The following is a 16,257-nucleotide window of genomic DNA, read 5'->3' as shown; positions in this document are numbered from 1 at the left end:
AAGAGGAAAAAAACAATACTATAATTGTTAACTGCCTTAAGTTTAATATACCTAGCTACCACTCACCTGCACTGTTAGCTGCAACCTGCAACACGCCTTTCCCGTGTGGTACACATGGATGGACCGGCCGGGCCTGCGGAGACTGGGTGGGTGGACTGTACGGTAGGTGGTGCCAGAAAACACATATAGCCTAATGCAATATCTGTAGAATCAACTTTAGGTTATTGAATCCAGTTTTAAAGACACCAATACAACCCAACTAGCAAACACGAGCACGCTGCATGTTTAAATGATTGTTAAGAGTGTATAGGCTATAAGCTCTAGACAACAGCAGAGTGTGTAGCCAATGTTAAATTCAGGGAATGATCCTAAAATAACCAGTTTTTCAATTCTCAAACAACTTGCGAGGCATAGGCTACTAACACACTTCTCATCTCTAAATAAATATGTAGGCTAGGTACAGCTTAATCGAAGCCATAATAATATTAAAGCTTCTGCAGAAGCTTTTATCAACTGGCACGCCATTAGTTGATAAATAAATCACCATCAATCAAAGTCGACCAACCTATTATTGGATCCTCTGTCAAATTGCAAGCAAGCCACAACACTTTCAGAGTCACATTTCAAGGTAAACACTAAAAAGAGTAGGCCTGTGTCATATTTTATTCTAAAATAGTGTAAAGTAGACCATGGAATAAATTGCATAAAGAGCATAACATTGGCTGGTAGGCCTATAGACTTAAGTTGGCCTAGTCCATTTTCACTTTAGGCTGGATACACTAACTAAGATATACTGTATGGTTACAATGTGGACAGCTTACCATGTATACAGACCATTTCCCTGGCCTCATCTTTTCTGGCTGATTTTTGGTCACTTTCGCATTTTGCCAGTGCCCTAACCACTAGAGGTAGCATGAGGTGGTGTCTGCAACCCATGGAGGTTGCTTAGGTAGTGCAGCTCATCCAGGATGGCACATCAATGCACGCTGTGGCAAGAAGGTTTGCTGTGTCTCCCAGCAGTGTCAAGAGCTTGGAGGAGATACCAGGAGACAGGCCAATACACCAAGAGACGTGGAGGGGAACGTTGGAGGAGTACAACCCAGCAGCTGGACCGCTATCTGCTCCTTTGTGCAAGGAGGAACAGGAGAAGCACTGCCAGAGCCCTATATGACCTCCAGCAGGCCACATATGTGCTTGTTTCTGCTCAAACTGTCAGAAACATGAGGTTGGAGGGCCTGACGTCCACAAGTGGGGCCTGTGCTCAGAGCCCAACACTGTGCAACCCGATTAGCATTTGCCAGAGAACACCAGGATTGGCTGATTCCCAGACATTGTAGGGAGTGCATATAGGAACGTTGAGGCCACACAGACTACTGAGCCTCATTTTGAATCAGCCTGTGATCTGATTTTTCTACTTTTATTTTGAGTATGATTTGGAATCCAGACCTCCACGGTTAATGGTTTAGATTTCCATTGATAATTTTCATGTTATTTTGTTCTCAACGCATTCCACTATGTAATGAATAAAGATTTTCAACTGTAATATTTCATTAAGATGTGTTTAAGTGTTCCCTTTATTTTTTTGAGCAGTGTATTGCTAAGGGCCTATATTGTTATGTCTGAGAATACGTAATGCAGTCTGGCTTAAACTATGTAATGGGCTTGAATATTACAGAGCAACGATTAGTTAAATTTATTGTGATCACTCAAAGACAGAGGAAAGACAACCTTGAATGGAAATGGTCAATGCTGAAATCAGTCTTGTATAGAGTAAGTGGTTACATATTTTAAAAAGTATAATCTGGCATAAATGAAAATCAGGAAAAATGAATGTAAGATAGTTTAAAATGACATTTCATGAGACAGCAGCACTGCCAAAGCCATTTTTATTGCTATTCATAGTGTCAACATAGCACTGGATAGCCCTAATAATTAAATTCAAAGAGACACAAAGAGTGTGCGACAAATAGTACAACTCCATGAACTGCTTCAACCTTTTTTAAATCCAGATGGCACCAGCAGCTGTACTGTAGAGTGAGACAATTTGTGACGCAAAACAAGACACAAATCAGCAGGTATTGGTAAATAAGTTAATATTGCTCATAATGCTCACCATTTAGTTTAAGTTAGGAAGACAGATTACAACCATATCAAAAGCCAATTTAAAGCAAATTGAAAAGCAATGGACTCACCGTGACTAACAGAAAAAATGAGAAATGCAACAAAACATCCTCCACTGCATAAAAATATAATTATTTCAAAACATTTTAACCTGGCCTGCATACCATCCAAAGCATTGTGCTATACCGCTTTTCTGATAGGACCCCTAAACAGTCACATGATCTTTTCTTGATAAAACAGTATAAAATTGTTTTCATAGTATCAATCTGAAAAAGAGTGGTGAGTGGCACATTAATACAAATGATCACTATATAATTACAACATTTACAAGTCAAAAAATATGTCAGACATAGACATAGAATGTAGCTCTAAAAAACTGCCAATCTATTGCAACATCATGAACATTTCCTCAAAAGGCACAGACAGGAGTAATGGTGAACCATGCAAAAGGAAACAAAAATCTTTTTTCTTTTGTGCAAGGAAGCAAAACTCAAGTTTAGAATAATTACATAATACAGCAGATTGTAATTGTTTCCACTCTTCAAATATTCCCCTCTTCATTACAGGACTGGACTGAATACTGTACATTAGTATTACAATTTATAACCAAATCCAGCGATTCGAAGTCAAAAAGCCTTTTTGGCCACATAGAAAGTGAAATATTCAGTTGTACATTCAGGATATTTACAGTATTAGAAAGTTTCAGAGGGCTTTGAAAAAATCTGCAACCTGTATCCTTCGATGAGATCCCTAATCCTGTCTTCTGTTCAAGCACACATACCGTACAATATCTGAGGTGATTCCACTGAGCATAGAGAGACGATTCAGTAAACCATGTAACAATGGCTACAAGTTAACTCACCACACGTACTGTACATTCATATCCTTACATGTCTGTGCAACATCATCAGGTCTATTGCTAAATGACGTACCTTTTTTCAAGCTAATAGCTAATGCACAACTAGCAAACAGCAGCCATTGAAGTTACAGTTTAAAGACACACCTTGGTTGCAGCTTCTGCTCCATAAAGTGACGCACGACTACTTGTTCAAACCAACTAAGGGCCACTTCTCATTAAAAAGTAGTCAACATTGAACTGATTGACACTGCAAGGGCTGTTGCAAGCTTACTGGAAGACATTGTGTTAATCTCAAGAATAAACAAAAATAAAACACTTCCCCTTTGATTAACCATCATTGACTTCACTTAAACCCTCTTTTGCTGGCATACATGGTCCCGTCATCTAACCGCTTCTTTAGGGTAGATACAGTATGCCTCACTCTTTCTTTCAGACTTGAAATCTTCCTTTTCCCTTATCCACACTTGCAACTTTTCTCAATCTTCTCTTAAAACGTGCCTGTCCAAATCCGTCAATACCTTGTTTTCCTTAGAGAACCTACACGAAGGAAGAAAAAATATGGGCAGTTTTCAGATCAGGCAAAACTCTACTGGGCTGCCTTCATGCCTCTGACAGCTGGGTTAACAGTGTCCTTGTTCGTTTGAGACTAGAATTTTAGACTAGAATACAGTAGAAAAACAACGTCAGGTTTGTTACATTGTTCCAGTTTTTACGTCAAGGTACATATGTCCAGTGTACTACATCAAGTGACTTTGACGATCCTGAAAGCACAGGATATTTCTGGGACAAAATCACCACCTTTGTCTTACAAGATCAAAGGTGTGACAGTAGCTAAAGTTCAAAGCAATGACAGCGGGTAAAAACAGAGCAGGTTCAAGTGTCACAGTAGTATCTTCTGTAGGCCTACAGTCAGAGAGCACTCCCTGGCTGAGAGAACTCCCCACACCTCAGCAAAGAATCCCATTCTTCCTTTTCTGAAAGACATGTAATTCTCCCGCCACAAACAGCAGGGGGCGGTGTTTGTCTATTTATAAATTCCAGTTTATCTCTTCTTTCCTGTACAGATTACTGTCTCTGGTTGCAGTTTCTGAGTTAACAACTGGAATGATCCTCATTGTCGGGACACCGGAAGCAATTCCCATTCCAGTTTAGTCGCTGCTAGTTCTTGATCTCCAGGATGGAGGGGTTGTGGTCCAAGATGGACAGGATGATTTTGTCCATGTACTGTCGCAAACGTAAGTTGATTTCTTCCTGCTCCTTCAGAGCTTCCATCAACTGGGGGAAAAGAAAAATGTCGAGCACAATTTCATTTTGGTGTATTGAAAAGTTTAACTATAATACTTTCTATTCAAAAGAATTTGTATGGATATAACTACAATAATCATACATTGTTAAACGTAGATTAACAATAATTTTTTCCCAACAGTCCCACAGACAGACACACACTCACACTCTAAGGTGGCGCCAGAGATGGTTTGATGAGCTTTTGATGACATATATCAATGGTGATGACCATATTATGCATATAGATTAGAATTATGCTTGAACTGCTGCATGTGAGGCAAGTATAAACTTCCTTATATGAAATCTATTTAAGAAGTCGGCAGAAGAAAAAATAAATAAATAAAAAATGCACTCTCATAATGCACATGACGGCATCAGCTGTGTCTTTTACCTGGTCTCTGGAGGCATTTTCTATCTCGGCTGCTAGAGACTGGGCCTTGGTCTGTGTGGCAAACAGGTTCTTGGCTTCATGCAGACTGAGGCTGAGGATCTGACCGTTGAGCTCATCGTTCTGCTCCCTCAGCTTCTGTGTTTCCTACAATACACAACCAGGGAGGGAGGTGGAGTGGAGAGAGACAGAAAGAGAATTAGATAAGTATCTGGACCACACGAGTGTATCAGGAGTGATGATGATGCTTTTTTTAAATGGCTGCTACTCAAGCCTCACTCAACCCATACAGCAAAACACAGCACTTGGTACCTCATCCAGCAGCAAACACAGCAATGCATCTAATTGTGCAACTCCTACAGGACATAACGTGGGTTATACGTGTTACAGAACAAACTGCTCCCCTGCTTGGTCTGGTGTGTTATGAAAGCTCCATGATTAAGTTGCCTTTGAAGTGCTGACAAGAGGTCAGTTTGCTATCCCCTCTGTTCTATCCTTGACCATTAAGTGAGGGAATTGCAGCACTGACCCCAGTTCAGCTTGGGCAAGTTCACTCTACTCCATTGTGATTAGTGGTTAATCGGGATGTCAAAGGACACAGAAGCAATTTTACCATCAGACCAGGACGGAGCCGAGCCCCAGACAACACCAGGTGCTGGAGTTCAGGGGGAAGAAAGTCCTGGGACACAAATCGCTGGACATACACATACATACAGACATTTACAGAGGTGCAAAGGCAATAATAAGATCATGAGACTGTCCTCATGTATGGTACAGGGCAGTGTCACTCAAATAAGAGATGTTAGCCACACATAGCTACAGAATTTGTGAAGCCACGGACAGTCATAGAATTGCTCTAAATCATAAAACTGCAAGAAGACGCTCAAAATAAGTTGATAAACTGAGAGAGAAAAACCTTAAAAGGAATCAGTAATCAGCAGATAACCTGATTTTTCCCCTTCTTGCTTGTCTGAAGAAACAGGAGGACGTGGATCATAGTCCGTGAGTGTCATCCGTAATGACACACACAATGTAAAAATCAGCAATTCTGTTATTTTTGCATTGCCCTTCCTGTTGGAAGCATTATTTCATATAATCACGTCATTAAAATGAGTCAGCTATAGCTACACCAAGTTGTAATGGTCTTATCGTGGAGGACATCTGAAAAAGTAAAACACCTCAAGTACACCCTTATCTATAATGTTTACTTTGCACATCAGGTCTGTTACACTTTCAAGGACTGGAAAAAGTCAACAATGCCAACTTGCCATTTGAATCTCTAACAATGGCAGGCAAATGTGACTGTATCTCAGAGCACTGAAAGTAAAGAACAGGGAAAATATACACAAACGTACATTCTGCAGCTGGTATTCTCATATAGGCTATTGTGATGGAGCTAAGTCAAGCCATACTGGACTCCCCTTCCATTACCAAACTATCAGTCCAACAACGTGATTGACTGTGACTGTAACCAGCCCCTAAACCCAATTGTAATATTTGATAATATATGTTGTCTTCCTTATGTATATTGAGCACACAATTACAAATCTCTGAAGGTAAAGTTGGAGACTTAAAGTAATAAACATGATGATACTCAGTCAAACATGTTGAACGGTGAAAAATAGACATCAAAATATAAACCAAATCAAAAAACAGCTGGTAAGCCAAGACACGTCTGCTGCTGCTTCCAAAAAAGTCCACTATGTGTTGACTAAGAAGTACTTACAGTATCTCACAAAAGTGAGTACACCCCTCACATTTCTTCACAATTTTCTTTATATCTTTCCATGGGACAACACTGAATAAATGCCACTTTGATACAATGTAAAGTAGTCAGTGTACAGCTTGTATAACAGTGTAAATTTACTGTCCCCTCAAAATAACTCGACACACAGCCATTAATGTCTAAACTGCTGGCAACAAAAGTGAGTACACCCCTTAGAAAAATTTTACAAATTGGGCCCAAAGCGTAAATATTTTGTGTGGCCACCATTATTTTCCAGCACTGCCTTAACCCTCTTGGGCATGTAGTTCACTAGAGCTTCACAGGTTGCAACTGGAACCCTCTTCCACCCATTTATGACAGCATCACAGAGCTGGTGGATATTAAAGACCTTGCGCTCATCCACCTTCTGTTTGAGGATGCCCCAAAGATGCTCAATAGGGTTTAGGTCTGGAGACAGGCTTGGCCAGGCCATAACCTTTACCCTCAGCTTTTTTAGCAAGCCACTGGTCGTCTTGGAGGTGTGTTTGGGGTCGTTATCATGTTGCAATACCACCCTGCGGCCCAGTTTACGAAGGTTGAGTGCACGTGGTCAGCGTCGTACACAGAGGTTGGCTTTGGAAAATAGACGTATGAGTGCTGCCAGCATTGCTGAAGGGCTTGAAGGGGTGGGGGGTCAACCTGTCAGTGCTCAGACCATACGCCACACTCTGCATCATACTGGTCTGCATGGCTGTCATACCAGAAGAAAACCTATTCTAAAGATGATGCACAAGAAACCCCACAAAAAGTTTGCTGAAGACAAACAGACTACGGACATGGATTACTGCAACCATGTCCTGTGGTCTGATGAGACCAAAATACATTTATTTGGTTCAGATGGTGTTAAGAGTGTGGAGCGGCAACCAGGTGAGGAGTACAAAGACAAGTGTGTCTTGCCTAGAGTCAAGCATGGTGGTTGGAGTGTCATGGTCTGGGGCTGCATGAGTGCTGCCAGCACTGGGGATCTACAGTTCATTGAATTCTAACATGTACTGTGACATACTGAAGCAGAGCATGATCCCCTCCCTTCATAAACTGGACCGCAGGGCAGTACTGCAATATGATAATGACCCCAAACACCCCTCCGAACGACCACTGGCTTGCTAAAGAAGCTGAGGGTAAAGGTTATGGACTGGCCAAGCATGTCTCCAGTCTTAAACCCTATTGAGCATCTTTGGGGCATCCTCAAACGGGAGATGGAGGAGCGCAAGGACTCTAATATCCACAAGCTCCTTGATGTCGTCATGAATGGGTAGAAGAGGGTTCCAGTTGCAACCTGTGAAGCTCTAGTGAACTACATGCCCAAGAGGGTTAAGGCAGTGCTAGAAAATAATGATGGCAAAACAATATATTGACACTTTGGGCCCAATTTGGAAATTTTTTCTAAGGGGTGTACTCACTTTTGTTGCCAACAGTTTAGACATTAATGGCTGTGTGTCGAGTTATTTTGAGGGGACAGTAAATTTACACTGTTATACAAGCTGTACACTGACTACTTGACATTGTATCAAAGTGTCATTTATTCAGTGTTGTCGCATGGAAAGATATAATGAAATATTTGAAGAAATGTTAGGGGTGTACTCACTTTTGTGAGATACTGTATAAATTGTAGGCAGCCTGTAATCTGTGACTGCATAAGTAGCTTGATGACGTGTCATGTTTAAATATTTTGGAAAATCCCTTCATCCTTATGTAAGACGGCCTCCCTGGAGACAATTTTTTTTCCAAAGACCAACAGATTTTAGAAAGCAGGCGCCATGTTTCTTCCCACCCTGTAAAATGGATGTGAAAGCGCGTGGTGTGAATATTCCATAGCTACAGGGCTTAAGAGCTGAGCAACAAAGACAGAAGTGGGCCTTTCATCAGTACCTGCTTGAGCCTCTTGACCTCATGCTCCAGCTCCACCTCCCTGCTCCTGCTGTTGAAGTCTGCCAGTCCAGAGGAGGAGCTGCGGCTGCGGCCAGGCCTCTCTGCCTCCAGCTTGAAGAGCTGCAAATGCTCCAGTTCTCGACGAAGGTCCTCTATCAGCTACACTCAGAGAAAAAAGGACAGATGAACATGTTATGTATCGCCACTGCTGTGTTTTGTAGAGAAGAGAAACCCACCCACACCCACACCCACACACACATACCTCCTGCATGGCGTCCTTTTCTTTCTGAAACTGTTGTCTGTTCTGTCTCAGTTTGTCCATCATTTTCCTGTAGAGGTCCATCTCATCCTTCAGGCGCAAACTGGTGTCCTCCAGCTTGTCTGTCATCCGTTGCTTCTCCTAAAGAAGGACAGACATGGAAGGACACACAAGTATGAGATAATCATATTAACAAAATGCATTCAAAAGATTGAAAAGCCATAGACAAAGACACATATCTACATTGAGAGACACGTTTGTAAATATACTTTTGAACCGCACAGGTTTTTGGTATCAAAAGTTTTTTGCATTCATTCAAGTATTTCAGGTGTGTTTTAGTCTGGAAATCCAGACCCATATCTAGAACGATAGAGGGTCTGGCCACGAATCCACGATCAATAGTAATTCCTAACTCACGGGGCGGCTCCTACTCGTGCATTTCAAATGCTACTGCACGCAATTGGATAGCACTACAACCAATCAGAGCAATGAACAAGGTGACGTATTAAGCCCCGTTCGTTTAGCGAACAGTGGGATTAACTGTTAAATTAAACTTTTGCCGTGGTCGGTCGGTAAAACAGAACATTCCTCTTACTTGCTAATGAAAGATTTGAGTGCCGTCTTCCAAATCGTAAAGGGCCGAGGCCAAAGCCCTCTCAAACTCAAACAACATATCCACAGCCATCTGTGATGTTTACTATTACGGCTTCGACGCCGCATGCACAGCACTGTCGTCATCCGGTTACGTCCGCCCCTGAGCACGCCTGAGCACCATACATAGGGCTCTGGCCCGCCCATATCAGAAAGAACCAATTGAAACATACATAGCTCAGGATTTCTTGACATATTTAATGAGCTTCAATGGAGAGTGCCCAGACCAACAGGCGCAGCAAACTGAATTTGCCAGCGCCTAGCGGCAGGTCTGGATTTCCAGGCCAGGTGTGTTTCCTATTTTCTCAGAAATGTTTGTTTACAAATTCTTATTTTGTGATTGAGACAACTGTCTGTGAGCTTGCATGTTAGAAAGAGGGACAGACAATTAACTGGTTAGTTGGTCCAGATAAGAGCATCAGTTGGATGTGTAAAAACAAAACAGTACTGCACTAGAGTTGCCACCCGTCCCGTTTTTCCCAGAATTGTTCTTTTTTTTCACCAGCTGTCCCTGGGGATTTCCTTCGGTTTGTAGTTAAGGCCGTTTCACACGGGAGGCGTTTGTCGCACCTGCTAATGCATTCTCAACGGAGAGATGAGCGGGCCGAGAAAAGCCGCAGCGTTGTGCAGGTGGTACGACAAGCGGGTGCACTCCCCTGGAACTGTCTTCTCAAAGTGCACCAGATTGATGAATTTTACTTTAAAAGGTTCACATTTTTCTTCCAGGGGAGCATTCCCCCGAATCCCCCTAGAATGTTCAGGGTACCCTCCACAGTCTCCTAAATTCCTGTGAGAAACACATATGTGTGTATGTATGGTTATTAAAAGTGATTAGACTGGTCAGTCTGAAGTTGAACTGGTAATAATGGCCGAGCCCTCTGCCCCAAACATTTGATCAAGTTTCCCTTTTTCTCCCAAATCCAAGGTGGCAACCCCATACTCCACTAATTCAGCATGTGCTCCTATTGGCCTTATAATAGACAGTCAAAATTGATGCAGCAGAAGTTGAACCGGATATATATTGTCTTTTTTCCTTTGTCAAAACTTAGCATCTACATTACAGATAACCTTAAAACACTACTGCTGATTGTTCTGTTGGAGGTCTGGGTGTGTTATGCTATTAACAGCTAATGTTAGCCTCAAGCTGCTAGCCTCAAGCAAAGATGAGGAGCAGGTTACAGGTCTGGTAAGCACCCTTCTTTCTAACTCCACATCCCCAGATGTATCTAAATTTAAAACTTGTAGGCTTCTAGTCTGCCTCTAATGACATCACTTGAGACAATTCATTAGATTTCATGCAGCTCTTATTGGGGCAACTAAAAGGCTTTATTCATGTTTTTTTAATGTTTTTCTTTAGGAAACTACTCTTAGACAAACGGGTTAAAATAACCCAAATATTGCTGACCTAATTTCTTTCTCGATTGTAGCCTATTTACTGAGGTGTAATTTTATTTTCAATCTGTATTTATTTTTTGTATTTTCCCCTGTCAAACTGTTATTTAACTGTTTGCATGTATTTCTGTTTTGATTTTGATTTTGTCTTTTTACTTGTGTGCATTTCAATTGTGATCCCTGAATGCTATTGTTATAGAATGGTACAGTGTTACTGTTAAAGGGGTGGGGCTCTGTTGGAGCAAGTTGGGGTGGGGGCGGGGGGATTATAATTGTATTAATCTAATTGTATCTGCATTGCATTCTGTAAAACGTCAAAAATACCAATAAATAAACCTTGAGAAAAAAAAAAATAACCCAAATACAAAAAAGGATTAAAAGAAAATAACCTACTTCATCCAACTTCTCTGTCTGCGATTTCAGGCGTCCCATGTTGTGAACAATGTCACCGTTCTCCTCTTCCAGCTGCTTAACTCTGAAAATGTAAAATCCTATATATCAATATACTTTTATAGATAAGCTGAGTGTTTCTCATAGTCAGCAAAGGCACAGGTTTAAGCAGACGTCTGCAGTGTACGCTGTAGCTCTCTAGAGGCAAGCTAGTAAACCCAGGAGAAATATCTGGGCTCTGTTTAGCATACCGTTTTAGATCCTGTATTTTTCTCTTAACAGGCAGCCACGTCAGTGTCTATCTCCAGGGTATGTAAGAGCAATGCTGTCAAGTCTATTTCTTTAAACCCTGATTTAAACTCTCAGATTCAGACTATACACTTTAATGAATGAATGTTTTTCCATTCAAATAGAAAACATGTGTATTAGTAAGCTTGATTATTAGTGTGTTTCTCACCGGTTGGTCAGCAGTTCTATCTGCGTGTTCTTGTCTCTCTCCATCTTGCTGTAAGCCTCTCTGTGTCGTCTCAGCTCCTCCTGCACATTCTGTTCTGCTTTCATCTCCTGGTCTTTCAGCTGCTCCTCCAGCTCATGAACCCTAAGATGGTCAACACAAAGTATAAAATCAATTCAGTGTCATAACCGAGTTAAGTGTTACTTTTCTATACATAAATACGTAATTAGTTACTGTTACACTCTGTTGCATTATGTTGTAAAGTAATTGACCTTAAAACAGTGAAACACAACAGAAAATCATCTGTTTGATGTGGTGCTTGGCCGGTCATTCATTTGTTCTTTTACCTACCTGTGTACTAGTTGTGTGTTCTCCTGTTTCAGCTTGGACTTGACATCACCGTTCATCAGAATCTCATGCTCGAGTTCTGCCACCTTCTTCTCCAGAGAACTCACCTGATACAAACAGAGACTACAACCTGAATTGCTGTGCACAAAAATACTGCTCAATGTGAAAACTGGGAAATTTACCTTCGAAATATAGAAACGTCACATAAGATATTTAACTTGGTAGCATGTTTAGTTTGATATATAGCAAGATAGCTGCGAGAACAGACACAGTGGCGTTGTGCTCCTCTTACTGGTGCCTCTTGTTGTTGAAATTCCAATGCACCATTTGAGGTTGACGCACTTCCAATTTAATGACTGTAAAGTTCTTGATTCTTGAGTTGAGAGCCGATTTATAATGTTCGAACATTGGCACTAAACAACAAACTTTACATATTTTCAAAAAGTTACTGATACATTTCCAAGGCCTTTAAGGCTTGTTAAAAATAATAACCCTGTTCTTTGAATTTGCAGACGTAAGAGAAATCTCGCCAGGGCTGGGGGCTCATCTTATAAATTAACATTCTCAACTTAAGCTGTGCATCCACCAGGAACAAGTGTTCACTCTATGTGATTTTAGTGAAGGGGTAAAAAAGGCTGAAGCTGAAATATAATGAATAATTTATTAGTTTCACAGTAGTCACAGAGAAAAAGGAAATGATATGAGTACTTCACACAAGCATTTGTTCAGTGTTTAAAAGGTCCATTGACACAGAACAACATACAGTGTATGCAAACACACAAAAGGAAACAAACACATTCATACCTTCTCATTGATGTCGATATCACAGGAGTCGATGCTGTCTCGGAAAAGGTCTTCTGTGCTGCCGTTGCTGCTGCTCAAGTTGCTGTTGTGAAGCAGTTGCCTGCTCAAACACACAGACACCCCCACACTTAAATGTTTTTGCTGGGAATAGATCCAGGTGAGTGCGTTTGCATATGTGATTGTGTGTGTGTGTGTGTGTGTGTGTGTGTGTGTGTGTGTGTGAGAGAGATAAAGAGAGAGTTAAAGGAAAGGTGTGCTTTGTCCTGCAGTGGTACTGCTGCAAGATGTCACACTGTAGATATACGGCTATAAAGACAGTGCCAAGCAGAAAAGCTGGCGCAAACAGAGTTCTCACACAAATTCAAGTGTGACAGTCATGCCATGATGTCACTTCAGCTGCACCCTTTTATGCTGATGGAATAAGTTAGCTTGATGTTGAGAAAAGTGTCTGATCCATTACTGAGATTAGCAATATAGAGAGGAGAGGAGAGGAGAGGAGAGGAGAGGAGAGGAGAGGAGAGGAGAGGAGAGGAGAGAAATTGAAAAAAAAGTAACCAGAAAAGGAAAAGAACAGAGTAACATATAAAGAGAGCAATAGTGTGGAAGAAGTAATCAAACCAGACAAAGAGGACAGTGGACAGTGGAAAGAAAAGGGGGAGAGAGCCAAACCCTTATATTGAATGCATAGATCAGGTCTGACAGACCATTTTCACTCTGTCACTATAACTTAGTTACTGTGGGCCTAGACACAAAAACCTCACGCACCACAGCCCGACGGGGCACCAAGGCTCCCTCTGAAAATAAGTTGATGTCCAAATTATTTATGCCCCTCCAAAAACTATTTTTAAGCACCCTTGGTTACAGATATCCAGACGTCCTGTATTTACTCTGTATAGCCAGTTAGTGATTAACTGGCTGTAAAAGCACAATGGCCAGGCAGCGGAGTGATAAGGAACCAGTAACTAATCTTACTGGGTGTGTGTTTGTGTTTGTGTGTGTGTGTGTGCGTGTGCGTGTGCATGTGTGTGTGTGTGTGTGTGTGTGTGTGTGTGTGTGTGTGTGTGTGTGTGTGTGTGTGTGTGTGTGTGTGTGTGTGTCAACACGAACACGTGCTGCACAGGCTGTATAATGCATAAACACACAAGTTCAAGTGAATGACCTTCCCCTGTAGACACACACAGAATCACAGGTGGGTGACCTACCTTCCAAAAGCAGTGCTGGAGATTTTCCTGCTGGGGCTACAGAGGGGGGAAACAAAACAAATTACAGATAGTTTTATCAAAGTGAACTGCCATGGATATGACTACATTCACAGTTGCTCACAGTTCAACAATACACCGAAACTAACTGCAGATAGCGATCAAGATTTTGCCTATTAATATTTTGTGAATTCAGTGTGGCAGAGATATGTAAAAGAGAGAGAGAGAGAGAGAGAGAGAGAGAGAGAGAGAGAGAGAGAGAGAGAGAGAGAGAGAGAGAGAGAGAGAGAGAGAGAGAGAGAGAGAGAAGGACATGGCAATGTTAACACAATCTCACTGCTGGTTCAGTGAGTGTGGGTTTCTGTCAGCTCAGCAACTGTCTCAGGGGGACAAAAGCCCAAAGACCCTTTCTGTCTGATGTATCTGTCTGTGCTGGGTTTCACATTGGATTAACAAAAATGAGCAAACACAAATGACTGTTAATGTCGACACTAAAAACCATGTGTAAGTGAATAAAGCACAGTAGAATATAGAGAACGAGACAGCACTTTGAAGTAAAATTGGCAATTTCCATCCTCATCTATGCCACACTTTCAGATGAAACAAACGGCACTAAATATGCCTTTCCTCTATTTATTCCATTTAGCTCTTAAATCCGCCATTCTTTGGATTCCTCTATATATCGTGATTTATTTATTTTCATCCAGACATATTTCATATTCATCCACATAACCAGTTACCCATGCCTTAATATTTATCCTACTCCGTCAAAATCCATTCCCTCCACCATCCTATTCAGTCTGTATCCACTTCCTATGAGCTCACTCTATTCAAAGTCCTTTCTTTCTCACTCACTCTTATTCTTGATCTTTCCACTATCTAATTATTTATTAAGCGTAGGTGTATTTATGGGGGGTCATGTTGAATCATAGAGCCATTTCTCTCCATGGAGAAAAATCCTGCAGAGTCAGCAGAGAGTAGCAAAAACCTTTTCAGAAACATTATTCTATAACATTGATGTTCTCAAATACCTATGTGTGTAAATGTGCGCATGTGTTTGCAGGTGGACGAAGTGCTATTAATGGTCACCATAGATTATGTTTCCAATAATAGATTTGTGATTACAATAGTGGGTGAGGTGAGCACACAAGTGACAGCCTTACATAACAATCAATTAGTGTGTGTGTTCGTGTGTGTGTGTGTGTGTGTGTGTGTGTGTGTACATGATGATGGTGATTGTGTGTTTTTTGGTGCATGATGAAACAGGAGGAAAGACATTAAACGCCTCTGTAACAGTATTACAGCATTTTTATTACATTATACTTAAAAGAGAGCACTCATAGTAATCCCTGGGTCAATCTACCAACTTCAATATGACTGGATCAATACACTCTTAATCCCACTGTGTGTTTCTTGTACAATACACATGATCTCTGGCAACATTTTGTTTCTGTCTCACCTTTAAAAAAGAGTGGTTTACAGTTCCTATCATGTCTAATATAGTTATTATTAGGGATGCACGTTTAAACGGAAGTTTTAATTAAGACTAGTAGACTAGTCTATTTAAAAACAGTTAGAAAACCAAGCACAATGTAAACGCTTTAGGAGCCCTTCAGCCTTGACATTCTTCTAATTACCAAGCCGTTCAAGTAAATGCTGTTTTATATGTGCGGCGTGCAATGTAACGGCCCGTCATCAGACACACTTACCGGATGGATTTACACACATCGATTGCTCTTTCAAGTTATCCAAGTCAGAGCTTTTTGTATGGGCAGAGATCGTTATTTTAAGTGTGTCTTTGTAAAGTTTCTTGTTAAACGTTAGAGTAGGCTACTGTTTCGTTATCACCAGACCGCCAAGTCCCGCTGTGTGTAGTTTTGGGTTTGTATCCACCGCCGCGCGTAAGACAGCATTATAACAGCTGACTGGTGGAAAATAAGAAAAAAAAAAAACGGCTGACGAATGAGAATCATCACAGCGGGCCTTTAGCGGTCAAGAAAACCTTTTTCCTTTGATTTGTGCTGCTCTCACCTTTTTATCTCTCTCTTTCCCCCCTCTTTTACTAGCCCACACCTATAGACCTACACACACGTTCATTCTCACACATTTTATTTTCAAGTCCAAGTGATGGGCAGTAAATTACAAACCAACTAGTATTTCTGGTACCGGCAGTGGACGTTAAAATTTAACTGTCTAGTCATGTGCATCCCTAGTTATTATCTTTTAACTTAGGGGTAATAAAAATGGAACTTTTGTGTACGGAACTAGGTATTAAGTAGGGTTTGATTAAGTTTTTTTTTAAATAAAAGTATCAGGAAAAATTCCACTCGTGATTGCATGGACATGATTTAATTTCACTGGTTTACGGTTCGATGGGTATGGCGGTTTGAGGCCAAGAAAGGGCTTAAACTGTCCGAACTTTTCTTAGCTCACCTTTTGAATTAAGTGGGTGTTGATCTTTTTAATAAAAAAAG

General features: G+C 41.1%; 1 protein-coding gene across 1 annotated transcript in view; it reads right to left on the bottom strand.

Annotated features, from left to right (window-relative positions):
• Positions 1-1,879: 1,879 nt before the first annotated feature.
• rab11fip4b (RAB11 family interacting protein 4 (class II) b) overlaps positions 1,880-16,257 on the bottom strand; it is a 30,499-nt gene continuing 16,121 nt past the window's right edge. The window contains exons 5-13 of the mRNA XM_080028691.1: positions 13,787-13,822; positions 12,585-12,684; positions 11,784-11,887; positions 11,436-11,576; positions 10,982-11,063; positions 8,549-8,686; positions 8,287-8,445; positions 4,656-4,799; positions 1,880-4,255 (exon numbers count right to left, since the gene is read on the bottom strand). Coding sequence (XP_079884817.1) covers positions 4,139-4,255; positions 4,656-4,799; positions 8,287-8,445; positions 8,549-8,686; positions 10,982-11,063; positions 11,436-11,576; positions 11,784-11,887; positions 12,585-12,684; positions 13,787-13,822 — 1,021 coding nt within the window. The 3' untranslated portion in view covers positions 1,880-4,138. The remainder of the gene's footprint in view (positions 4,256-4,655; positions 4,800-8,286; positions 8,446-8,548; positions 8,687-10,981; positions 11,064-11,435; positions 11,577-11,783; positions 11,888-12,584; positions 12,685-13,786; positions 13,823-16,257) is intronic.

The sequence above is a fragment of the Ammodytes marinus genome (assembly GCF_949987685.1).
Source record: "Ammodytes marinus genome assembly, chromosome: 6".
Lineage (NCBI taxonomy): Eukaryota > Metazoa > Chordata > Actinopteri > Uranoscopiformes > Ammodytidae > Ammodytes > Ammodytes marinus.
Note: the sequence above shows the minus strand (reverse complement) of the source record. Positions and strands in the feature narration are given on the sequence as shown.